Consider the following 25,202-nt stretch of genomic DNA (forward strand, 5'->3'; position numbering starts at 1 on the left):
ATATACAATGTATACCAGAATGTACATTAACGCTGTTGCTAACTATGATTAAAACCTACATGCGCAACCAACAAAGTACCTTCATTTATAGGTAAATGGCGAAACTTGCTTACCTTTCACGGTTCAATGCATATGCTCAGATTTCCCGAATTCTCCCGCCGATTAAAACATATCGTCCCCAATAAAACTAAATTTACTATTTTTGACAAATCTAACAAGTGTAGAGCAAGTTCTTTGCATTACGAATAAAAAAGGGTGGCTGAACAAATATACCATATTTTCTTTTTCTTCGCAGAGCTGTCAAGCGCTTACGTTGCTGGACTTAACAGACGTATAATATTACCCAAATCAGAACGAATATTAGCAACCTTTTAATAATGCGCATATCTTTTTGTGAGACAAACCGACACCAACACTGTGCAACGTAGTTATATAAATAATTAAACACGCTTCAGTCACTACAAATATGCTTGAACTACATACGCACCCTTACGAAAATGACGCATTTTCAATTACTTGCCCACAGCTAATCAAACTGCAACTCACACTTTGATTGTAGCAGTACAAAGAACAACATAGTTAGTGTTCTTTGGCAGTAGCATGTGCAATAGCGGCAGGATTAAAGAAATTGTAAGCCTATTTACTAGTGGGTAATAATAATACATCAAAGAAAAAATCCAGAAGAATAATATGAAACTTATATGACTGTAATGCGAGACTGCATTAAATTAAATATGAGGTACCAGTAAAACTGGTCAAATGATTGGATCAAACATAAACCGAGCTTGTACTTTTAAGCAGATCATCCATATGTATGCTTGTACATGTGTCAGCTGCTTGTAACCAGTTAGTTACAGTGTTTTTAACAGCCAATGATGATGAAAGGTCATCTGCGTATAACAGTGATGGGCTTGTTGGTAATATTCGTTTGCGACGATTTCTTTGACTGTCACTTCTCTGGGTAATTCCAGATTCATTAGCAGTATTGAACCTAAAGTACATAATGGTTTTTAGTCCCAAAGTATGGGATTTAGCTACCATAGGTAATGCATAGGTATAACAATTATATACAAAGTTTCAATGTAACTCATAGGGGGCACAAGGTGTATAGAACAGGACACCCGTGTATATTGAGTGCCGTTGCCCTGCTATGCAAAAAAATATGAGTTACATTCATCCATTTATTCATTACGTTACACGCTGCTAGTTTGCCATTTAAAAACAGTCAATTATTTAATGAAAATAAAATAACATTGGAACTACAAACGTAGAATTTGAAGCATCAGCAAAGTCGATAATCTCACGCAGGGTTTCGTGCACAGATCGTGCTGTAGCTTGGACTGCTTTTCGTAAGCTGTACAAATAACAAAAGTTTATTTTAATTCATGTAAAAAGACAGGACGCAAAATTATCTCTATTCTAATTTAAAAGCAAAACCAGATAAGTTAACAAATAAACTTTCTCTTTATGTCAGAGCAAACCGAAAATATGTTCACCTGTCACACTCTGTGTCATCAGTGTCTTGGTCTTCACTTGATCTATTACTGTTGTTGTTGCTATTACTGTTAGAAGATGCCCTGTACTTCATTTCATGCACTGCAGCAGATAAACCATCACTTTGCATACATAACTCAGCAATACGTGAAGTAGGTCGCCACAATAATTCAGAGCGATGTCGTAAATCATCAGTGTGGGAACCAGTTTCATCTGTAATGAATCTTACTTAATGATATTGTTGCATAAAAAAAATTGCAATAGTGTTTTTGGTGTCAGAATAGTTATGTTGGGAAAAATATTTCCATATATTTAAATGTAACTTTTCTACCCTAGCTATAAAACCGCAATTGTTGTAACATAGGTGTTCTGTTTCATACATCATGTAAGTTGCCACGTATGTAACTTTGTTCATGATTGTTTTTCTGTATGGCTGATAATTTAAGCAACCCTATAATGCCAGACACACGCACACGCACAATGGTAGCAGTGTGGAGTAATTTAGAATTGTTGTTACAAATCCGACCAAACAGAAACATTCATAACCTTTATGCTTTGCATTAAGCTGTGATACTCCACTAATCAAGGAACCAACTTCAGCAATAAGGCTTTGTGTCCAATGTAGATATTGTTTATAATAATGGGGTGGCACGTCAGTTTCATGCGCATGCATGGAAACCTCATATAATTCCTCCTGGTATGTAGTTTGGAAAGCATCAAAATAAGTTTATGGCTTTGATAAAGAGTATTTCAATTACAATTAATATTTATACAAAAAATATAAAATAAGTTTTTTTATAAAAACAATTTAGTAGAAAATCAACATCGTTTGATATTTTAAAATCTGTTATAGTTCGACTTAAATATTAGGAAAGTTTGAAAACCCCAATACTTGCTCAAAGGAAATGCATAACAAATGGTATGCAGTATGTTCTACATGATTACAGCAGATTAAATTCTTGATTTGAACCTTAAACCTTATACACATATCCACTATATTAAACATTTATAAACTAATATGAACTAAAACCAATAAACCTTACCATATCCAACCTTATCCTTGCATTTAATATTTCTTTCACTGACTTTGCTTTTAACTCAACCTTACATAAATAAATACATTTTTTAACTTTCAACTTACTAACATATGGTTTGCTTAACTGTGGTAATATTTTCATTGGCTACGGCATCAAAAGTCATAGTTATTAAAAATTTGTTTTAAAAATAATCTGGATTTTACTATTTCAACTAACTGTTTATAACATAATTATATAATGGTGCAAAACTACAAACTGTCTGCTGAATATTCGCTTGATGTTAAAGTAAAAAAACTTCCACAGTTCAATTCCTTAAATAAGTAACAAAATAACATAGTTTGAATAATTAATAGGAAAGAACATAATGCTTATGTCTCCATGTAAAATAAAACTTACAAAGATCTGTTTACTTATGTATTAGATAAATATGTTACCTGCAAATCCAGACAAGATTGTAAAAGTTTCTTGACAGCTTCTGTCAGATTACCAAGCATGTCTCCTCCTTCATCTGGTAGCTGGTGTGCATATGGTTGGTACATGTTAACTTGCTTATAATATGCATTTACCGTAGTGTAAGAAATAACATTTGGGTTTATGTGGGTTAAATCAAAAATATTATGAATGTTCATATTTATTTACTGAACAAACAGTTCCCAGATCTTTATCAGATAAATATTACAAAAATTAAACGAATATAAGCTTTATATTTTCACCTTTGACTTTTTCACCCTTTTAAGTTTTTCGATCCCACCCGACAAAGTTTTCCTCATGAAAGTATCCCCACCTTGTAAGAATGCTCGTTTGATTCGATGGCTTAACTGTGGACAAGTGAATATGAAATACTGCAGCTGTAATTTAAATTTGGTGAATTTGGCCACGATCTGCTGCTCGTAAAGGGATAATTCTTTCAATAAAAAAGTCAGAAAAAGTTCAATAAAAAATAGTCCAGCAAATATTGTACTACATCAAAAAATTACAGCAGAATTAAAATCACAAACCAAACACTTTTGCCACATATATAAAATTCTGGTATTTGTTTATTCTGTCTTAAAACCAGGGATATTTGAGATTATAATCTTAGAAATAGTTGGCTTTTAATTTAAATAGAAGCTACAATGAGAAACATTCATACATTCATCAACTTACGTTCTGCTGGTGGTTCTCAGTAAACAGCGACACTTGCATGTTAGCAGCAATGGCAACAGCTCCACAATATTTGGAAATATTCGGCAGTAGTTGAATAATGTTCGTGGTTGACTCGGTCACAATTTGTTGAATGTCATTGTGGCAACCCTGGGTGTTAATGGGACGAAATTAGTTTGTGGGTGTATGTGTCCTTGGACAAAACACTTACTTACAAATACTTCAATCCAGTAGCTGCTAATTAGATGTCTAAATTGTCAGTCATACAGAAAAACAATTACCCACAAAGTTACATATGGGGACCATGGGGTGACACGTAAGTGGGCACTGGTTTATGAAACAGAGCACCCGTGTTATAACGACTGTCAATGCCACGCCATGCAAGTATTAATAAGTTACATTTATGTATTGATTTGAAATATCCCTATTGTAATTGCCAATTGGTCAAAACAGTACAAAAGGCTGTTAGTGTTGGGTTTGTTAAAGTTATTCAAACAACAAAGTATTTTATAAAAATGGAGTGTATAATACTTCTAATATCTCTCTTACATGCAAAAGCCTCGTAATATTGTTGGTCAATTTCTTCGTAGCCTTTTGAAGTTGCATGAGTAGTGTTGATAACGATGATGAAGTAACGCATACAACATTAGTATGGTGGTGTATGAAGCCAACTATAGACACCACGTTACTTATATGTTGGCTTAGATTTAAACAATGCTCAGGGTATAATGCGGACTTGAAGTAATCTGGAAAACAAGGACAAATGGCTGTATGTATAAGTGTTACATATTTTGTCATTTTTTCCAAATATAAGACACCCCATGACGTGCAGGACCTCACCCATGTATAATAGAATGGGCTGTGCCTGTGCATATATAATGTTGGAGTAATAGGCCAATCTGGCCCAAATCCCAGACACAGTAAACCACATATCCACAAATAAAAAACACAGCAAATCACACAATCTACATACCATCATCTTCCTGGAACTTGTGTTGTATTTTTTGAGTGATTGACTTGATTTGTTCGAGTGAAAGAAGCATCTTATCCATGTGTGTGTCTGTGTGTTGCTCAATGCATAACACAGCTTCATCTATTTGTCTAAGAGAGGAATATTTTGTTGGGTTTGTGCAGCACTGCATATAGTCAACTTAAGGAAATATGTACATAGTACATACTTTATATAAGATGTAGGTACTGTTGCTGTAGCTTAGGTACTGCTTAAGAAAAAGGTTAGTTTTTACAAAGCCTACTTTTTACAAAGCTCCACAATGAAGGCTGCATCAATGGGACTGTGTTGAGCAATTGATGAATTCTGCTCCTTATGTAATCTCATCAGGGATTGCTGGAGGTTGGGGGAAGCTCGTGCAAGTACAAGGGAAGATAAACGACGTTTTAACTTGCGTGAAGTGCGACTGTGGGTATAGGGGCTTGGTTAATGGGGCCGACTTGCTCTTATGGAAAGGCAGGGATATTAGATTAATATGCATATTCCATGAAACAAAATTAGTTTTAAAGTATTAATACATCACTCTAAAATTTGAAACGAAACTCTAGCTCTTTAGAATTAGGCTCATTCTTAATAATAAAATAACTTTCATTCTATTGTATATGGGTGAGGTCCTACAGGGTTGCACACCATGCATCCTAGGATTTATACCAGGATTGGTCGCCAAAAAAATAACAAAAAATCAACACAACCTACTCACCGGTTCGAGGTGGGGGTGTCGGTTATCTCTGGATTATAAACCTCCTGCCACTCATCTTTAGGATCATAGAAGATATTCTCTGTCTCCCCATCCCTTCCTCCATCCACCCCTGCATCATTATAGATCTCCCTCATCATATCCAACTTCTCCTCTAGTTTATCAACCGACCACATCGTCCAAATCCCCAACTTCCTATTCTCAACTCTATAGAGAAATAAACGAATAAATTTTACCGATTTTTGCAGTTTTTTGTTACAAACAGAACTAGAGATTTTTATCATCTTTTCATTTTATACCAAAATTTATATTCTTAACCTAAAAATGAATATTTAAAAACCATACTTTTTATTAGGTGGGCCTATACTGTGTTGGCACCAAGTGTGATATAGATCTAAAAGAGATTTTCTGCTAATTGTATGATCTGAAAGGAACGAGGTCTCAAATAAAAATGTGTTCAATTATGAAATCAACATTACCAAGATATCAAATAGTTTTTGAAATATTGACGTTAAACCTTTTACAATAAGAAAAAAAACCTGTAAACTTACTTAATATTAATAACAGTTTCCCCATCTTTCTCTACATCATGCCTGCTAAAGTTTGTTTCTTTCTTCCACTTTCTACTTATGTTGTTAGCTTCTTGTAGAAGGAGTGAGATACGTAGTGGGCTAGATGATTGACTGGCAATCACTGGGCTGTCAATTATCTCTGGAATATACAGAGTGTTTTACGTGTATTTTATTCATAGATACATGAAAATAATTGTATTTAACAGCATTTATTATGTATTTTATTCAAAGATACTCCTTAAAATAAAAAATTCTTTAGTCTGACCCTTCCATATATATTGGTCTATAAATATAAAAAAAACAAAGAAACAAAATTGTCAGCAATGTGAATCCACTTACTGAATGTCTTAGTTTTATTCTGCAGCCTTTCCATGTCTCGTGCTAGTTTACGAGATTCTTCTTCTAAATCTGCGAGGACTTGAGCTTTCAATCTACTGTGGCAGGTCTCCTACAGTAAGCGGTATAGAGATTACATCAAAGATAATAGTTAAGCTTAATCTGGTATCCTAATCTAAACTGTGGACCCTATCAAAAGATAAAGGGTAAATATGCCAAATTTTAATGGGTCAACTGTGACCAAAATCCCATATGGAAAAGAATGTTCCACGTACATATATTGGGCCTATACAATGTAGGGGTGATGGGACAACTCTACCCCAAAATTCTAGGTCCTACGCAAGTACCTTACCTATAAACAAATAATCCAAAACTCACTCTTTGTTCTTCCAACATCTTTTCCTCCATCTCTTTATTCCTCCTCCCAGCATTCACCATCATCTCAAGCGACTCTTTCTCTTCTTTTATCGTCTCCAGCTCCTGTTGGACTCGCTTGCCAGCTTTCTGTGATACAGAAGGAAGTGAGATAAATAAAAAATAACTTCTGATAAACTTACGAGTTGGGCTTGCAGGTTATCTATGGCTGATTGAAACTGACTCCTCTGTGTTGATATTTCCACCTCAGCTTCATGCTTAGCAGCTTCAATCTCGCGTAACATTTCACGTTTCGATCGAAGTTGAGCTTCTTCCATCTCCGCCTGCATTCTGTGAAAAAATTTGAGTTTTTTTTAAAACTGGAAAAATAGCAGACAGTTCTAAAAAAGTTAATCAACGCATTTTTTGGCATACTTTAGTTTAAATTGCAGAATTATGCATTTACTTCAAAAATCCTATGTAATTATAAATGCACTTACATTTCTATTCTATACGTATTTTGTCCAGATCGGGCCAAGAAAAAACCAAACATTTACCTGTCATTTTGTATCTGTATGAGCTCGGACTTAGCGAACTCAAAGTCCTTTCTCTCCCCTGACCCTCTCTTCTTCATGCCAGACTTAATCTCAATTGGGTTGTTCAGTCGGAAGAAATGTTCACCTCCGATTACCACTCGGTCTCCCTGGAAAAAAGAAAGGAATATATTGGGTGACGTTGTGTTGTTAGCTATTAAAAACAGTGTCCTGATGTTGTTGCAGGTGTAACGTAATAACGCTTTTAATAAATTAATAAACGTAAAGATGAGCCGAATGACAGGGAAGCACAAATTGAAGGTAGAATCTTTCATGGCAAAAATTAGAAAAAACCGTTGTTACGGCCACACGACCAGTCATTTACAACTAAAAATGGGCTAAAAATAACACACACGAATAACTTATAAAATTGAAGTCAAATCTTACATGGTGTAAAGTGACAGGGTTAGTTATAAGCTCTCCATTCACATACGTCCTTGCATCAGCTATTGGTTGGATTGATACTTTCTCATTGGTGTTAGTTATCTTACAATGATGGTCTGCTATCAAGGCACCAGATAACTGGATGTCGCATTCACCACCTTTCTGTCCAACACTGTATGAAAATACATGTATTTAACACTAACAGCAGTTATTATGTATTTTATGCATACATACATCATAAATAAACTACGTACAAGAATTTTTTTTCAACAGCATTATTACTTCCATACATAAAGGGTTACTAAAACTACATAAACTGTTATGTTGTCGTATGCAAAGGCTAGACAGGAGCAACTAACTTTTGATGAGCTGCCAAGGGAAGATCTTCTATTCATTACCATTATAGCCCTTGTTGCCCGAGACAGGCTTCATATTTGGTTAGGTCCATACAACAACACCATTAACATTCTATTATCACCCCAAACCTTGTAGTTCCCCTCTTAATCATATACAACAACAACTCGGATAGTTGGGGGTCTTCATTCAAGTTGACGAGGTTTGGAAGTCGGTTGTCAACTTTGAACGACACACCTGCTCTCTGTGGGAGTAGGTAGGTTAATATAACAATATACATACTAATGCAGGTACATGGTTTTAGCATAGACACCTAACATGGGTATGCATCTATGCACTGGAATTGATTATAATAACCCATGTGAATAATCTGTGTGCACATAATTGGTAATATTGCACAAACTCTATGATGTGTGGAGAACTCTATACTTTGACTTTATTATTTTGTATAGACACCTAACAGCATGGTGAAAGCTGGTCTTGGTGTAAAACTTAGATGGTAAAACTTATGACGTCTAACAATAAACACTACACCCATAAAACCAACCTTGAGTTCATTAATCTCCTCAGCTTTCCTCTTCTCACTTTGCTCCAACCTCCTCCTCCATTGCTCCTGTACCTCCATCTTCTCTTGGTCCGCTGCACTCAACCTCTGCTGAAGAGCCGCAACCTCCCGTAGTGATGCCTGGTACTCCTCAGGAGCAATCTCCGTTTGACGATACGCCTCTTTCAACTTCAGGATCTCAGCTTTCAGCTCTGCAAAAAAAACACTTAAATTAAACCTGAAAATATATTGTAGTGGCTTTTGGGGTAATAGGTCAACTTTGGCCCAAATTTCACCCCCTCGGCAGTTGCAGGGAGTCACCTTTATATAATAGAACTGTTACATCAGAATTTTAGAATGAAAATTATGAGTTACAAATAGATGCATATTGGGACAGAAAGAATAATTTCAATATTTTACTAAAACTAAAATTAAACTTGGCCAACCAAGTGTAATTAAAACACACTAAGAATAATCCTTACCTCGAATAACTTTTGCATTAGGATCCTCATTAACCTTTACCAAGTTAACAATGGTACGAGCTTGTTTAGCATATCGTAATGTGCTTAGTGTTTCCTCAATATGAACATTAGCAGGGCTGATGGTGGCAATCATGGCTGTGCGTGAGTTACCACCCAAACTCTCACGAAGTATCCTGATGCGAATGAATAAATAAAAGCAATGAATAGTTGTGTAGGTATAGTTAAAAAAGCAAGGGCTATAAGACTACTAAGCAACTCAAGAATATAAGCAAAATTGGGTAACATTAAAATACCAGCTAAACTAGCAGAACTTATCAATAAAAAAATCATTAGTTGTACTAAACATTTTACACAACATGCATAACTGACCATGTAAGCGTAGAATCTCGATAAGGAATGAAAAGTTGTTTCCTTCTTTTTACAGCAAGTTTAGATCGAGCTGATAAAGCTGAGATCACTTTTCCCAATGTTAGTAAAGATGTGTTGATGCTCGCCCCTTCCTGTTAAATAAACACATAATTTTTCACATAACTATGAGTCTATGACAGCATAATCGCCATTAGATCTCAACCTACCACAGCAATTTGCTGCATGTGCATTTTAAGAATGCAATGTCAAAAAAACAATTTCGAATGTGTGTTAAACGGTTAGTTAAGCAGCAATTTTTAATTATACCCCAGTAGCAAATATGTCATGATAAATGTATACATATTTTGAAAATTTAATTCATATAATTATACGTATTTTAGTTATATTTATACAATATAATATTATTTTATTGGTACATCCAATACAACATAGTATGTAGTTTTTATATCATGGAAATACAGAATTCATTAAAACAAAACAAACTACCTTTAATCGTTGGCCACTAGTAGCTGACTTAGACAACCGTTCAGATCCAGCAAGATCTACCAAGTTGATTAAACTTCTCTTCACTGTTTCATGTTTCTGGCCTTCCAAATCCTCGACCTTAGCAATGTGATGAGTTAGTTGGGGGCAAAGTTTTTACAAAAATTATTAATTTATTTGTATTTATTATTCTATCTGGGTGAGGGCCTTTGTTGTGGCATACCATGTTACCTGGAATTTAGCCAAGAAATTTCTATTTACAATTTAATTTAGGAGGTTCTATGATCAGGCACAACCTTGGATCTGGTAATTACACCAGAGTTGGTCATGAGATGGTAATTACTTACTAAAAAATGGTACATATTAAAACATTGAACTAAAGAATAAATTCAAACAGTGAAACATAATAGACCATTAATCATAGCTAGGTAAATTGTGATTATGTCAAAATGTTGATACTTATAACAAAAGTTAGTAAGACACTTACTGTTGTTTCTTCCATAGTAATGGTGAACACTGAATGAGAGCGACTACTTTTATCATTCATCCCCGTAGCAGCAGTCGCTCGTTGTCGATTACCGACCTCCAACCATGCTTGGACATCATTGAACGATGTAACAATGAAACTAGAAAGTAGTTTGTTACTTCTGCTACCAAGAATAAAGTAAAATAGTTTTTATTTGTCTTATATATTTTAATTTGGTCCTGACAAAGAAATCCCTTACATTTTTTTAATTTAAATCGTTTTAATTTAAATCGTTTTGTCAGCCATATGGCAAGACTTTATCAGAGATTGATCCTACAACACAAAGTATATATTTAAATATATATGCGTGTTAAAGACAAAGTTGGAATAAACTCTCTGTTTTATACACCAGATAGGCTGAAAAGATATTAATCTGGAAAGTCTATCTTTGATAAATCAAGTCATGACTCATAGGCTACTCCATTGACATAAGTACATCTTAGAAGTTAGAAATATCAACTCTTGGAATTTAATTCATGACTGTTTACATAGGAAAGGGTATTTGAAGTAATAATAAAAAAGTGAATGAACAATGTAAATAATGGCAACGCAAACAAAGTGCTCTATTATTAACTTTACTGAGCAATGAGCATATATTCTATCACTCATGTGTTGAAACTATTTAAAGTGACATTAAATATGTAACATACACAGTCATAACTCTGGGTAACACCCTACTTTTGAAACAGGGGTGACAATGACATTGAAAAATTTTCACCTTTTTAGTTCAAAAGTTTACTGATTAATGCAGTGTAGAAAAATGTACAGTGGGCCTACCTACCCTGGTTTAGCGTATATGGTTTGAAGCTTATTATTAAACTCACATGTGTGGGTTTACCAACCCTCATATATCATAGTAAATTAAAAGCAATGTTGAGTCCACTTACTTTGAAAGTCCTTCAACATAAGGGCCATGGTCTGGGTGTTCTCGCACACGCAACTATCAAAAAACATGATTTTATTAAATGATATATTTATGAACGCCTTCATATTTTTATGGAAATGTTTCATTGCATGAAGCATTTGTTAAACTTTTTATTGAAAATTAATGCTGAGTGACTTCTAATACATAAAACCAACAGTGTATAATTACATCGATATTTGATATAAGACAAATTGACAAGCCTAAAATATTCAGTAGCTCATAGAAGAATAAACCAAATTTATAATCCTAAATATTCTAACTATTAAAATATAACCATATATTTGCAATAAAATACCATAATAGCCAAATTTAAATTAGTAATTTAGTACAACTTTTGTACATACACTTACATTTGGTTTCGCAGCAGCATTATCCACGTCTGCTACTGAGTTGGAGTTAGCAGATGAAGTCAACAGATCATGAATCTTCTCGTTATATATTTCAAAATAACTCACTTGGATGTGGTAGCTTATCTAAAGTAAAATTAAATTAGCCTATTCATTAAAAAAACTCGAAGCTTATCTAAGAAGATAAAAATTTAATTTTCCCCAGCTGTGTAAGTAAATAACAGGATTTCACCCGGCTATTATGGTAACTATTTTTGTAGGAGATAAATTATAGCAATTAGCTGGGAAACATGGAAAAATTGGTCAACACTTACATTTTTCTGTCGCTGTGACTTTTTACGAGCAGTAGAAAACATCTCGTCGCAAAATCTTGGGACTAATCCACTGTCTTCACCCAAACCCATGATGCTGAAAATGACAAGTTATTATAAGTGGATAGTCAAGATTATCATACTGTTAAAAATGCTGAAAACGATTTAAAAAAGATATGACGTCATTGAGGTTCAGAACAAAACAAAAGATAGGCTACTCAAGTCTTTGGATTTTACCACCATTCTGGTTTAGCATTTAAAAAATCATTAAATTGATTGCAAAATATATAACTCACGTGTAAGATTTCCCACTCCCTGTTTGTCCGTAAGCAAACAAACAAGTATTGTATCCGTCGAATGCTGCGCTTAATAGGGGCTTGGCTACTTTCTGATACACTACTTTTTGTGATGCAAACTCACCTAGAATACAGAATTATAAATGAATGAATAAATGTAACTTCTTATCCTCACTAGCCGGAAAAAAATTATAATCACAAAGGTAAACTAAATCCATTTGTAGGTGTAATATTTTTTAATGTGTAGTAATATTGCTAAATACAGTAAAACTATCACTAAATTGCAGTAAAAAAGCAAAAAATATATGATATCATCCCTTTTACAAAATTTACCCATTACACCAACATAGGTTGACATAAAGATTTATTCCTTACCATTCTTTTTGTCTGTTGACCAGAATGAATAGTCGTACACAAACGCATGTTCTGTTGCGCCATCTTTAACCACAGTTTCATTGCCATTCATGTAAACTGCTTGCTTTGATTCCTCTTCTATTTCCCTGTGAGAATACAGAAAGTAAATACTTTAGTTTTGTTCAATGAGGTTTTTAACAAATCTTACCTTTGACTAAAGGGTCGTACTCTCACAGCAACAGTGACGCTGAAATCTTTTGCACTTACATCTTCCAAGCATACTGTGACAAAGTAAACACCAATTCAAAAACATAATGTACCACTGCTTACACATAGGACATAGGCAAACCGAATTAATGCTATAATACCTGTATGATAATAGCAATACAATTATCTGTCCATACGACACATACATATGTAAAACTACACATTACCTGATTGGCGACTTTTCCTTCTACTCAGGTTACCGAATGACTTTTGATCAAACACACTGATTAAGCTTTTGCGAACAGGTTTCACAGCAGAATTCACTTCCGTTTCTTTTTTCACAAGGTTTGGTTTACCAGTTGACTCCTGTGAAGATTAAAGTAAGAGAAATGAGAGTTTTGCACATTTGCAGTTATAATTATGCATGATAGGCCAATGTGCTACTAGATTAAAAAGTTAGTCTTTTTACATTTTTTTGCTGCAAACCCAAAATGTTGTGCATTTTTTTAAAAACTCTTCATTTGTCATACCATGGATCATACAACAGATTTACCTGCAGATTATGCACAGCATGCCGAACAACATCTTTAGGGATTTTCTTATAACTTGGGCTAGACGCAGCGGCTGTATCAAACGTAACTTTGTTTGGAAGGTGCAATAACGGGCTTTTACCAGTAACAGGAGCAGAGATTGGTCTTCCTGGTGTTACAACTTTTTTTGATGAACTTGGTGGTGCTTTACGTTGCTTAGGAGATTGGGCAGTTGCGTTCATTAAGGTCTTGTTTTGGTTAATATGGGTTGAATCATGAACTTGGGATTTGCGAGGTGACGAAGCAAGCCCATCAGCAGTTTTGCCCAAAAACATGGCGGCAGATGAAGTTCTTGGTCTTGACACTTTCTGTGGTTTTGATTCTTTTTCTGACCCTTCCTTCGCAGCTGAATTTGATGCCATTTTAGCTTTAGAAACTGATTTTAAGGGACTGTTTACACCCTTTTGCTCCAGCTTGTCTTTTGTACTACCTTTTCCAGCATGACCGGAACTTGTCATATTGACTTCCAACTTACTGGATATAAGGACAGGCTTAGGCAACAGCCTAGCCTTAGCACTTTCATTTTTCACCTTTGTTTCATTGCTTGGTTTTGCAGCAACTTGTGATTTCAATTTGATTACTGGATGAGTAGTAACATTATTATTTTCTTTGTCAATTTTTAGCACTGTTTTTTTACCAGCTCTTTGGTGCAAGGAATGTGCTGAACTAGACATCCTGTATTTTAAAATAGAAGTTTTGTTTATATGTACGTAAGTTTGTTTTACGGTAATTTTGCTTGAATAAATAAAAAAAGTAAAAAGAAATGCTCCACTGTAATGTAACTATTTGTTTTCCATTGCCTAAATTAATCCAGCGTTATTACAGCTGAGCTAATACGCCATTAAATAATAATATATATGGCTCATTTTGTTACAACTATAAAAAGGTAAACGTATGCTGTATCAAACTGCAACTTGCTCATCCCGTTTACCATACAAATAATGAAAGTTGTGGTAACTTTACGGCATTAAATTTCATGTATTAAACTAAACTAAACCCTATGTTCAATGTACACAATATTGTCTGGTAACCTAGCGCTTACTCAAACAAAACTCGCGCTTTCGCTATGTTGTCACGTGATAGTCGTTTGACCAATGAAATTAGAGTGAACTCGACAGGCGGGGATTTCGATTTGTTATGCTGTTGAATATGAATGAATGTAACTTATTTATCCCGGTTTTCTGGAGACGTTAATACGTTTTACATTTACAAATCTTGTGTTTATGTTGGTAACGGGTGTATTCAACTAGTTTATTTTAAACTGCAGACTGATTTAATCTGTTGCATGGATGTTGTTTGTTTTATTACCACATGTAAAGAGATTAAAACCAATATTTGGCACATGCTACATTTTCGGACCTTACTAAACAACTACAAACTAAAAAAATATCAAACTGGCCGTATATTGGTCTCTGCTCCAATAAGGTTGTTTTGGTGATATACACAGTTAACTTATATAAACACTCATACATTTCTAGAAATTCTCTCCAAGATATCTTATTAACTCTTCATTAAAGAAATCAAACAAAACAATAATCAACAGCATTTTATATTAACACAACAAGAACTAGTTCAATTTAACACAAAATTATGCAATTATTAATCATAAAACTTTACATAACTTGAACTCCTATTTAAAAATTAAAATCACAGTAAAAATTTTAAAGACTTAAGTGCAAGTAAGCTGATTTGGGTTTTGACCAATATACCATAAATTTCTTTATCTCTTTAACTACAGGAACAAAGCTCAGATTGAATATATTAGGTATAGAAGCAGGTTTTCGAATGTACAGACACACGAGTTGTACCACTGTCAGGAACTGTGCATGATACACTGACCAAGTTTGTGTTCAAGAGAAAATCCATGGTTATTACCTAAGAAAATAACTTGATTTAGCTCTTTGAAAACTTTAACGAAGACTAAAATATAAAAACAACGAGGATAAGGGAATCAAAAGGAAAACAACTGTCAATAAAACACGCTATATGAATAAAAAGTATCGGAAGGAGCATCAGTTTAAAAGGGTGGCTGTTGAACCCAACATGTGTAATGATAAAAGATTAAGTATAATTGAACAATTGCATTTACCTCTGTTGGCTTTCCTTGTAAATCAATGAGAAAATTACCATCTTTTATTTCAACACCTGTAATTCTTCTGGATGAAACTGGAACCCATTTTTCTCGCTCCCCAAGTATTACAAGGGTAGAATTTCTACAAATAAAATGTAGATATTTTTAATTTATAATACATTTCAAACTGTAAAAAAAATGCAAAAACCTGGTTAAGTCCTTGTGTAAGGTGGCCGAAGATACACAAAATGTCCGTCGTTATAACATGCTTATAGATAAAAATGAAACACAAATTTTATATATTGACCATAACATAAAACATAAGCATTTAAAAGCTCTCTGTTTACCCCATTGAAACAACTGGAGACAAATGCCATAGCTGAAAATCTTTAACACCACATTTAGGAACAGATAACATTCCTGTGGCATCTACATCATATATCTTGGTATCCGTACCAGGGTGACCTTGAAACGCTTTGTACATTTTGGTTTCCATCTAAGATGTAAGAATCATATAAATTTAAATGCTGTTTTGTCTGCATTTTATACCTGGTTTTCATACAAAAACTTACATTTATTTTGTCCAAGTACATTGCAGAGGGTGCCACACTGTACTCAGATGTGGTCAAATCAGTAATCAACACTATACCAAACCTTAGCATGAACTGCTTGGCAGATGAATACACATGTATGTCTGAGTATGTTGTATAAACCTCTGCTTCAGCATTTGCTGCCCCTAAAACATTAAATACGTTTTTCCAACAATTGCAGAACATGAACAACTTTATACATTCAAAAATGAATGTAACTTATTTTTCCTTACATGGCAGGTCAACGACAGTCTTATAACACAGGTGTTGTGTTTCATACACCTTGTGCCACTTACAAGTTACTAGAATAAACCAATTAAAAACAATAAAAAGTACTTTTGAATATGATTTGTTTAGGCAGATCGGTGTAAAACGCAAACTAAGAGGTTATTTTCCCCTTTTCATAGTTTATTTTTTGTTATTTATATTTAGTTATATGTTCTTCCTTTTACAAACTATATATATTTCTCTTTCCATACCTTCCATAGCAGGGAAAGCAAGTTTCAAAATTGTTTCATCTGTTGAGGTTATTGGTCTAGATGGTTTTAATATTAAACCATCAAGTCGACAACATTTCATGAGAAGGTTCCTATCGGTATTTCCTTTGATAAAGAATTAAAAATCAACCAGAGTTATAGATTTATCGAACAATGTTTAAGGCTGTTAGAGAAAAAACAACTTATGTTATACATAAATGGCTCATGAATGTTTAAAACAATGACTATATTTTGTCTCTTTGGTTGATCAGGAAGATTACGGAAAGTACAAAAGGGAAAAGATGGGAAGTAGCTATATCGACAGTCAATATAACACATATTAGTAACTTAAAATTAGACATTATACAATTTATAACTGTTTTAACCTGTGGTGCATAAAACATTAAACAAATTCCATAAACCTACCAATTCCATCACTTGGACCTACTGGACCTTTGCTGAGAGTAGATATTGCTGCTTGTAGTGCAGTATTGGGTTCTGTAGATAACCTGTATGGTGAACCAGATTGTACAGTTGTGGTCCAGAATGTGTCTTTGTATGGGGCAACATATAGGGCATGAGCAAACATGGAGGTTACACCAATCTTCCACTGACTGTTACCAGGGTGATAGTCTCCACTAACTCTGGCCTGATGGGTAAAAAGAAGCAGTTTAATGCTAAAATATTTGCTTGAATTCAGGTTTGTAGTAATACAAACTTACAAATGCCTATACACAATGTGATACCCAAAATTTATCACACATCCTCAATAATAGCAGCGTCAAGCCCTGAACCGGTAACCTCTGAGCTAGCAGCAGGTGCGTTAACCACTGTGTCATGGCACTGGATAAATGTACAAAAACACTTTCAAGAACAACCGGCAAACCTGTGTGACAGCCTGTATTTCAACACTCTGCATAATATGACGTGGAAGTGCCATACAATATTGTATTGTGACATCACACTCTGAAGCAGCCTCACCCATCTCCTTCAGCCAGTTGTTCGCAACTGTCACGTTACTTCTTGTTATCTGTGGTATAATGGATGAAACAACTTTTAGCTGTGGTTTTCATACTTTACACATTTCTGATGTAGGATCACCAGGAAGTGTGTAAAACTTGAAAAATAGCACCAAAGGCATTTACACAAAAGCATATATAAAGTTTGGATAAACATATACAATACTATACGCCACACCAACCTTAAGGTCCAAAAACTCTCGATCCAACCAATCTTGCTCATAAGTTATAAGACCCCAAGTTTTGCTGGACCTAATCAAGTCTTTCCAGAAGTTCTAGAACCATAAGCAAACACTGATTGAGAATTTAAAGTAGTTAACATTTGGGTGGCAAGAAAATAAAAGAGTGTCAGATTATGAGTTGCACATTATCCCGGTTATAATCTAATGGAAAATGTTAATGACAGTCAATTAAATTTTTGTTAACACAGCAAAAAAAATACCGTGTCCGCTGGAATAGCCTTTTCTGTTTCCACATAGAAATTATATTTTCCCCCATTCTGCTTTGCATATGTTGTATCTGAGGACCAATATCGATTATGGGCAACCACAGGAAAACCAGTGTCTTCATATAATTTGCTGCAATACAAAATATGTAAATGACCATGAGATTTTACCCTCTTTGTTCCTTTAACTTTGATGCTCCACAAAATGTACTTTACAAAGTATAGACAATTTTCTTCATAGTTTAAATAAAACAACTTCTTTGTATTTTTTTTTTAATTTATTCACAGTACCATAAAAATGTTAAAACAATGTCCTAATATTTTTAATAAATGAAATTATTATAAAATATATACAAATTATTTCTGGTAATTTTAATAAAATAAATTAACATTCACTTACTCCATTCCATTTGGAAATATGTCGGGTCTAGACGTCCAGTTTTTCACCCCATTACCTATACCCTTGTAATACCACCATGAGTCATATTGTAAGTAACCATATGGGATGTCTTTAGATGCCGCATATGCAACTACATCCAGCATAGTGACATCATATGTCTTGTTTGGCTCAGTCTTATAATAGTAGTAAGCACCTGTGGTTGTAAATGGCTGTATAAATAACAAAGCAAATAGTACGGTAGATTGGGGTAAGATGGTTCATGTTTTCATTTATCATTTATAGTAGGTTGAGCCAGGGGTAAAATGAGCTAGTTTTTCATGTCATTTTCTGCTTCCAATCAATAGTAAAAAAGAATGTTTACAGAGTTATAAAATCGTTTACTCACGAGTTACGACTCTAAACGAACTTGTTAATTGTCAAAACATGATTAAGTAATATGGCATGGTATATGCAAGGTTGTAATGGTAATTTAAACCCAATATACACCGCATTCATATAAACAGTAAACCAACCATTATCTGTGTAGTAACCAAGGTAGTTAATGCTAAAGTCTGCCTCCATTAATGAGCTCTTCTTGTGGTACTTGGTGGTAAGAACTTGACCCCAGTTTTCTACAGCTTGGTTGATACCACTATCACTGTAGTAAAGAATGGTGTCCACCTGTAATAAGAGCAGGATTTAATCACATGAAGACTTAAAATAAATGTATATATGAAAAAAATGTAAGTTATGGGTCGTTTTTAAACCAAAAGGAGAGGAATATTACCTACCACAGTTGTTATAACACGGGTGTTCCGTTTCATACAATTTATGCCCACTTACATTACCATGTTTGTAACACCAACTTACCTGATAATGCATTGGTATCTCAGTGACATCTCCCATCACACCAAACCTAACCACACCAGACTTTGTGTCATATTGCATGTTGTGTGACATAAAACTACTGAACGATGACATCACAACTGTGTTACCACGATCGTCAAACAGAACAAGAGGTCCGGCACGTAAACCACCTCAAATCCTACCATCTCCAGTCTTTATGCTGTTGTAAATATAGACTATTAAAGCCATGTTGTGCAGTATAATATACTTAGAAAATAGAAATAGAGGTATTCTTGCTATGTGATAAATCACTGAAATATAATGTATTTTATGTATACATAGTACTGTGTTGTAAGATGTATACCCTTAGCACATAATATTCTATATTTCCTAATGCGGATAAACAACCTGATCCCAATCTACTATATTGCTCGAATTTAGATAACGTTATAAATAAAGGTGTTGCTAAATTACTTTTGAGTATTAAAGCTTATTATCCACATTGTTTTAACCAACACCAGCTACTTACTCTCCTATTACATAAGCAAATCCCACCATGTCCCCATACATGTTAAGATAGCCAAGGTTGGATGTGGTGTTGGTGTGAGCAATATGAAAACTTGGGAAACTTGAAAGAACATCTTCAAGGTAAGAAACATTGCAGCCTTTGACTCCAGTTGGGAAGCTCTGTGTATATATTGTTATTGTATTATGTTGTTAGAAGAAAAAAGTTTTAACAAAAATGATATTTATCCATTCGAACAGGATATGAAATCCAGAACAGAGTCACACTGTTTGTACGACAAAAGCAGTCTGGGTGTTGTAATAGGCCAAGCTTTGCCTAAATCCTGGGTTGCATGGCATACCTTACTTTAGTAGCTCACCCATATAGAATAGAATGTGCATATACAATGTATGGGTAATAGGACAAATCTGACCTAAATCCTAGGTCCTTGACAAGTACCTTATGAAAAAAAGGATAACAGTTTTGCTTAACCATTAACAAAAGATCTTATCCCACTTAAATGCACTAAAGCAAGAAAAATCAACTAGAATAAACTCACCTGTGTAAAGCGAACATATTCCCCTCCATTATAGATGGCTATTTGAGCTGACATCCTAGTTGAACCAGCCACATAATCGTAAACTGTTCCCTCATAAGTACCTGTGGCATCTCCACCTGATATTGCCTTGGCTCCTGTAGTTAGATATGGATAGTGGTTATTACACAGTTGTTATGTTTCACACACCCCATGCCAGTCGGGAGCAAACTTACATCAAATGCAATACATTAACAAATAAGTTACATTCATACCTACTAATAATCCCGTAAAAGATTAAAAACGTACACATCTTTAAAGAATAAAAACCCAACCTGAAAGTTTCAATGAAGCATCTTCACTGCCATATTTCTTTCCATTAGATTGTAGAAACACGTCAGCACTGTTTAACCTGAAGTGATCTTGGTCCATACCAGCATGGAAGGAATATGAACCATCATTTTTTATTGACCAGGTAAGCTTGCTTCCAGTGTCTAATAAATACAAGGTAGTCAAGAATCCTCACTAAACATCATCGGCTTATGTAACTACTAAACCCTCAAATTGGATTTATTTTATTTATTAATTTTAATCTACTTTTAACAATTTAGGCGATTCCATATTTAAGGGAAAGTCCCATTAGAAGGAGAATTCCTGAACCTTTAAATGCAAAATAATCCCAAACCACGTTGTCCCAAACATACCACTCTACTAAAACATTATCTTTACAATTCCTTAAGCAAGCTTGTATTGAACACGTTATGCTCGTTGGGCAAATACAAATGGTTGTATTTCATTTGCGCTTTAAACACGATTCTCCGATTCTCGTGACCTATGATAATTTGTTCTACGCTGACAAACAATAAATCACTGATTAAATTGTCAAATCTAACCCACCCTATAGTTTATATTGCCTTGCAAAGGGTGCAATACATAATATGGTACTGCTGATAAACCAACATTCATAACATACAGACAAATTGCCTCGAGTGTGTAAATTATTTTTTTTTGCAATAATGTCTTTTTTGTTTAAAATTTTGTCGTGCCTATGTTTTATCATTTTAAAAAAGGTAAAATAAATTACGTATTATTTTATAATCAGTCTGAGATCTGTATATAGCTTATGCATAAATACAGGCCCTATGTAGCTTCGCAGCATACTTTTACTCCAGTAGTTTATTAATGGCGTGTTATTAACGACTAGCGTTTTGCTGCTAATTCCCTTTGCTGTATCTGATTTTCGTAACCGTATTCGAACAGATAAATAAACCTAAAGTTATGTTCTGAATTTATCTAAAACAACGGTAACTCAGCTGCGTGGTAAGCTTAAAACATAACTCACCTGTTTTCAAGGGTAGACCCTGCGAGAGAAGTAAACACCCGAACAATACTGAAAGTTTATAAATACTCTCCATCTTACGCACTAGCAAACTCGGAATAAACTTTGCAATCAAAGTTCGTAACTGCAAACGAATGCAGCGCACGGTTTGTTAATCATTAAACATTAAGTGAGTGGGATTTAATACTATGGCAGGGCAACTGCAGGCGTTATAACACGGGTGTTCTATTCCATAGCCTACACCTCGCCCTTGCTTAAAAGTTATCACGTATGTAACTTTGTGTGTAATTATTACAACTATAGGGACCAGGGTTGAAGCGATTGCTTATAGCGTCTTGCACCAAGGACATACATACCACAATGGTAGCCGCGACGGGCGTTGAACACGAACACCCTGGGCTATGGTAGCCGCGACGGGCGTTGAACACGAACACTCTGGGCTACAGACAAAACAAAAGTAATGTAAACTTTATGTATTGGCTGCAAGCCAGACTTATTATTGCGCATAACAGAAACAAGTGTAAAATAAACGCATTGCAAAATAAAATTCGCGACATTCGTGCGGAAATTATACAGTGTATATTGCGGAGAACTATATGGTGGCTAGTAGCCAATTATTAGCAACGAGGCTAAAAAGTACGAGCGAATACAAACTACACACAATAATAAAATAATAAAAAAACGAGAAATTACACAAGACATTTTAACGAAATTATGAAACGAACATTTTCCAACAATTAATTTTCAGTTCACTGTAGCATTTACAAGACTTGCTACTTTTTCTTCTTTTTTCCATCTCACACACTTTTCCATCTCACACACTCTCTTTTTCTCTCTCTCTTACATTCTTTTTTCAGTCTGACATTTGAACTCAATCTTCCACGCAGTGAACTTCGAACTTCGAACCCGTACCCCTCCGGCCTTCTCTCGGTTCTGCATATTGATTTCTCATTTACTTGACCTGTCAATCAATCTCAAACATCGGACGATTTTGCTGAAGCCGCCATCGACATAGACTGATAGTTCGGCTTCGGTACATATTTCTTGCTTGCCTGAAATGCAAATAATTTAATAAAGTATGTTCAACGATTAAACTATATAATGTAAGGGACACAATTAGCACATAATATTCAAACATCCGGATCGTGATTTAAACAATTAATAACGATTTTTGGAAATCGTGGAGATACGGTTTTATAATTCTTTAAATGTTCTTTGTTTACTAACAAATGGGACGAGAAAATAGTATGAAAAGGTGTCCCATCTTACACCACACTACTATACTAAACCGATTTTTAAGGAAGACTTCACCCACCATTCTCTGCTTCCGTTGTAGTTGTTGCAGCTTTGAATATTGTTCTTTTAACTTGCAATTCTTCTCTTCGTTCATTAGATGTTGTTGCTCCAATATATGACGTCGCTGATCTTCTGTCAACTCGCGTCCGACTGGTATCTCGCCTTGGAGGGTAATTTATTTTAGAACACTGATCGGCAGAGCTTTATGGCAGAATAACACTGTATGGGTTTAAGGCTCGCCGCTGCTGCTAATGTGGGCATATGTGTCCTTTGGCAAATGGCCACTTAAATAAGAAAACAAACTAGTTGGTATTTTACCATTGTAGTCTGGTTTCGCTTTTATAAGCAACCTCCTTTAACTTACTTGTAAACATCTGTGGCGTGATGGGACGCTGGTTCCAGTGGTGTGGCGTCACCGATCGTGACCTTTCAACCATCTGTGGCGTCTGGCGGCCATGATTGTGGTAATCCACATAAGCAGGGTGGCTGGTGCCATGGCTTCGTTCAAGCTGCTGATACCCATGAAACCGCGTGGCGTTTGAATACCTCGGTAGTGAGCCGGTCTGTGTTTGGCCACGATGCTCCGGGGAGAGATCCGAGCTCATATACCCGATGTCGGGGGAGATGACAGAATACTCGTGTGGTGGTGGGCCGGGAAGGTTAAGGTCTGCTGGGGGAGGGGGGAGGTGTAATGGATAGCTCGGTTGTTGATTAGGGTGGAATTGATGACCCATATGATCCATAGGGGGCGGAGGAGGGGGTAACGATTCAATGGAACTCGAATCCGAAGCTGGAAACAAAATGTGTTATAAGTGTGTGGCCGTCTTTAAAGATTATGTTTAAATAAGAGACGGATAGTGCCATTTAAGGCGAGATATATCTTATAATAAACTGTTTCTTATATCTTATAAAAAATGTTTCATCGTATGTCGTAACCCTTAACTTACTTGTGAGATTGCTACGTGGTGTGTGGTTCATGACGTCACGATTCTTGTACAGGTCCATTAAGTGGTTATGACGACGTTGGTCGATCAGTGAAAGATGGTTGGTTCGATTAAGTGCCTTCTCAGCCAACTCCAGTGCCTGCGTGAATGTTAAATGAATGAACGTAATATATTTATCCTTGCTAGGCGGGCGACTGTTCTGTTTCATACACCTCGTGCCAGCTTACGAGGTACCACGTATTTCGCTTTGTGGTGTTTTTTTTTATGGGCCGACAATTTAAACAACCGATAAGGAACCACTGTGTATCATTAGCAAAGCATAATCAGGAATATCCTCAACGCTTCAAGTTGGAATGTGCAGCGAAAAGCGGTATATTGCATGTTAGGATCCCATCTTACCCCAACCTACCATAAGCTTATACGAAACGGCAGAAAAGACAACATGTATCAAGCTAGTACAGTTTGTGAGCAAAAAACATGCATAGTATAATAACGACATGCGATATATTTGGCAAATGGACTAAATCCCAGGTCCTAGACAAGGACCTCACCCATAAAGAATAGAATCAAATGCGGTATATATATTTATTCATGCCACAGCAAACCATGCATTGGGGTTTAGAGGCAAGTTGGTTATTTTCAACACGACTCGTTCGAGCGCATTTCAATTACCTTCTCGAATTTTTTCGAGTCGTATTCACTGTTGTACTTTCGCCTTCGTATCCAACTAACCTCAGCATCCTATGATCATGGCACACGAATTATAAAAGTGCTGCGGGCTTTGATTACGGTGGTGGGTTTGATTATAAAGGGTGTGTGGAAACATAACGTGCTTATATATTCAGTGGCACAGCCAGGGGCTTTATAGGATAGCGAACTCTCTTTTTTTCGTAAAAAATGAAGAGTTTAAAACGCCACTTTTATCCCTCTATTTTAAGTAGCTGCGCCGCTGTCCATATTGCTTGTAAAAGTAGCAATACATTGGGTATTAAACACAGTGGGACATTAATGTGTGACAGGACAGGTGTAGTTATGTGTTACACATAAAGTCTACAGAATTAACACTGATCATGATTTACAAAAAATACTCACATTTTAAAACAGCTTTACAATTTTCTAAGTCAAGATATATAGTACTGCGGGGTAAGATGGATATTATTAGCCAGTAATATCCCAAGTTTTATATTCGTGTTTTAACAATTAACAACGCTCTTTTAGGGTTGTGGCTACGGTTATATAATCCTGTAAATATTCTTTGTTTATTAGGACGATATGATCCATCCTACCCCATCCTACTATATTGTACTGTCAGATTAATAAATCTACTACCAACCAAAGCTACGAATCAAA

General features: G+C 35.2%; 3 protein-coding genes across 8 annotated transcripts in view; all 3 read right to left on the reverse strand.

The window, feature by feature from the left end:
* Positions 1-354: 354 nt before the first annotated feature.
* Positions 355-14,228, reverse strand: LOC100178705 (kinesin-like protein KIF14). Its single transcript, XM_002127009.4, has 31 exons — positions 13,371-14,228; positions 13,045-13,183; positions 12,819-12,891; positions 12,632-12,756; positions 12,257-12,380; positions 11,964-12,057; positions 11,653-11,775; positions 11,265-11,317; positions 10,339-10,477; positions 9,855-9,971; positions 9,369-9,499; positions 9,000-9,172; positions 8,521-8,729; positions 8,105-8,217; positions 7,623-7,791; positions 7,200-7,345; positions 6,846-6,993; positions 6,667-6,792; positions 6,292-6,400; positions 5,932-6,091; positions 5,384-5,587; positions 4,928-5,089; positions 4,648-4,775; positions 4,224-4,420; positions 3,678-3,824; positions 3,245-3,349; positions 2,966-3,046; positions 2,041-2,188; positions 1,497-1,707; positions 1,268-1,354; positions 355-991 (listed from the first exon to the last, which is right to left on the reverse strand). Exons 1-31 carry the CDS (start codon positions 14,079-14,081, stop codon positions 769-771), a joined length of 4,875 nt encoding a protein of 1,624 aa, XP_002127045.1. The 5' UTR covers positions 14,082-14,228; the 3' UTR covers positions 355-768.
* A 709-nt stretch (positions 14,229-14,937) lies between these two features.
* On the reverse strand, positions 14,938-21,105 carry LOC100181073. 2 transcript variants are annotated; one of them, XM_002126983.4, is made up of 16 exons: positions 20,978-21,104; positions 20,609-20,767; positions 20,298-20,431; positions 19,763-19,920; positions 19,258-19,453; positions 18,921-19,068; positions 18,409-18,601; positions 18,006-18,141; positions 17,746-17,838; positions 17,431-17,574; positions 16,971-17,193; positions 16,548-16,670; positions 16,051-16,214; positions 15,826-15,974; positions 15,497-15,620; positions 14,938-15,282 (listed from the first exon to the last, which is right to left on the reverse strand). In XM_002126983.4, the coding sequence occupies exons 5-16, from the start codon at positions 19,366-19,368 to the stop codon at positions 15,169-15,171; spliced, it is 1,722 nt and encodes a 573-aa protein (XP_002127019.2). In that variant the 5' UTR covers positions 19,369-19,453; positions 19,763-19,920; positions 20,298-20,431; positions 20,609-20,767; positions 20,978-21,104; the 3' UTR covers positions 14,938-15,168. The 2 variants fall into 2 exon arrangements, 1 of the variants encoding a protein (XP_002127019.2); XR_001974907.2 differs by lacking the exon at positions 14,938-15,282 and adding an exon at positions 15,687-15,746 and having other exon boundaries at positions 15,518-15,620; positions 20,978-21,105.
* A 965-nt stretch (positions 21,106-22,070) lies between these two features.
* The window catches only part of LOC100185798 (coiled-coil domain-containing protein CG32809), a 48,293-nt gene continuing 45,161 nt past the window's right edge, over positions 22,071-25,202 (reverse strand). For 4 of the 5 annotated variants that reach the window (XM_018813181.2, XM_026835808.1, XM_026835810.1 and 1 more), the window contains 5 exons: positions 24,525-24,593; positions 23,856-23,991; positions 23,273-23,698; positions 22,928-23,070; positions 22,071-22,664 (listed from right to left, as the gene is read on the reverse strand). In XM_018813181.2, the coding sequence (XP_018668726.1) occupies positions 22,587-22,664; positions 22,928-23,070; positions 23,273-23,698; positions 23,856-23,991; positions 24,525-24,593 (852 nt within the window). In that variant the 3' untranslated portion in view covers positions 22,071-22,586. The remainder of the gene's footprint in view (positions 22,665-22,927; positions 23,071-23,272; positions 23,699-23,855; positions 23,992-24,524; positions 24,594-25,202) is intronic. The other variant, XM_026835807.1, reaches the window with a different exon arrangement.

Source organism: Ciona intestinalis, chromosome 9, assembly GCF_000224145.3.
Source record: "Ciona intestinalis chromosome 9, KH, whole genome shotgun sequence".
NCBI classification, from domain to species: Eukaryota; Metazoa; Chordata; class Ascidiacea; order Phlebobranchia; family Cionidae; genus Ciona; species Ciona intestinalis.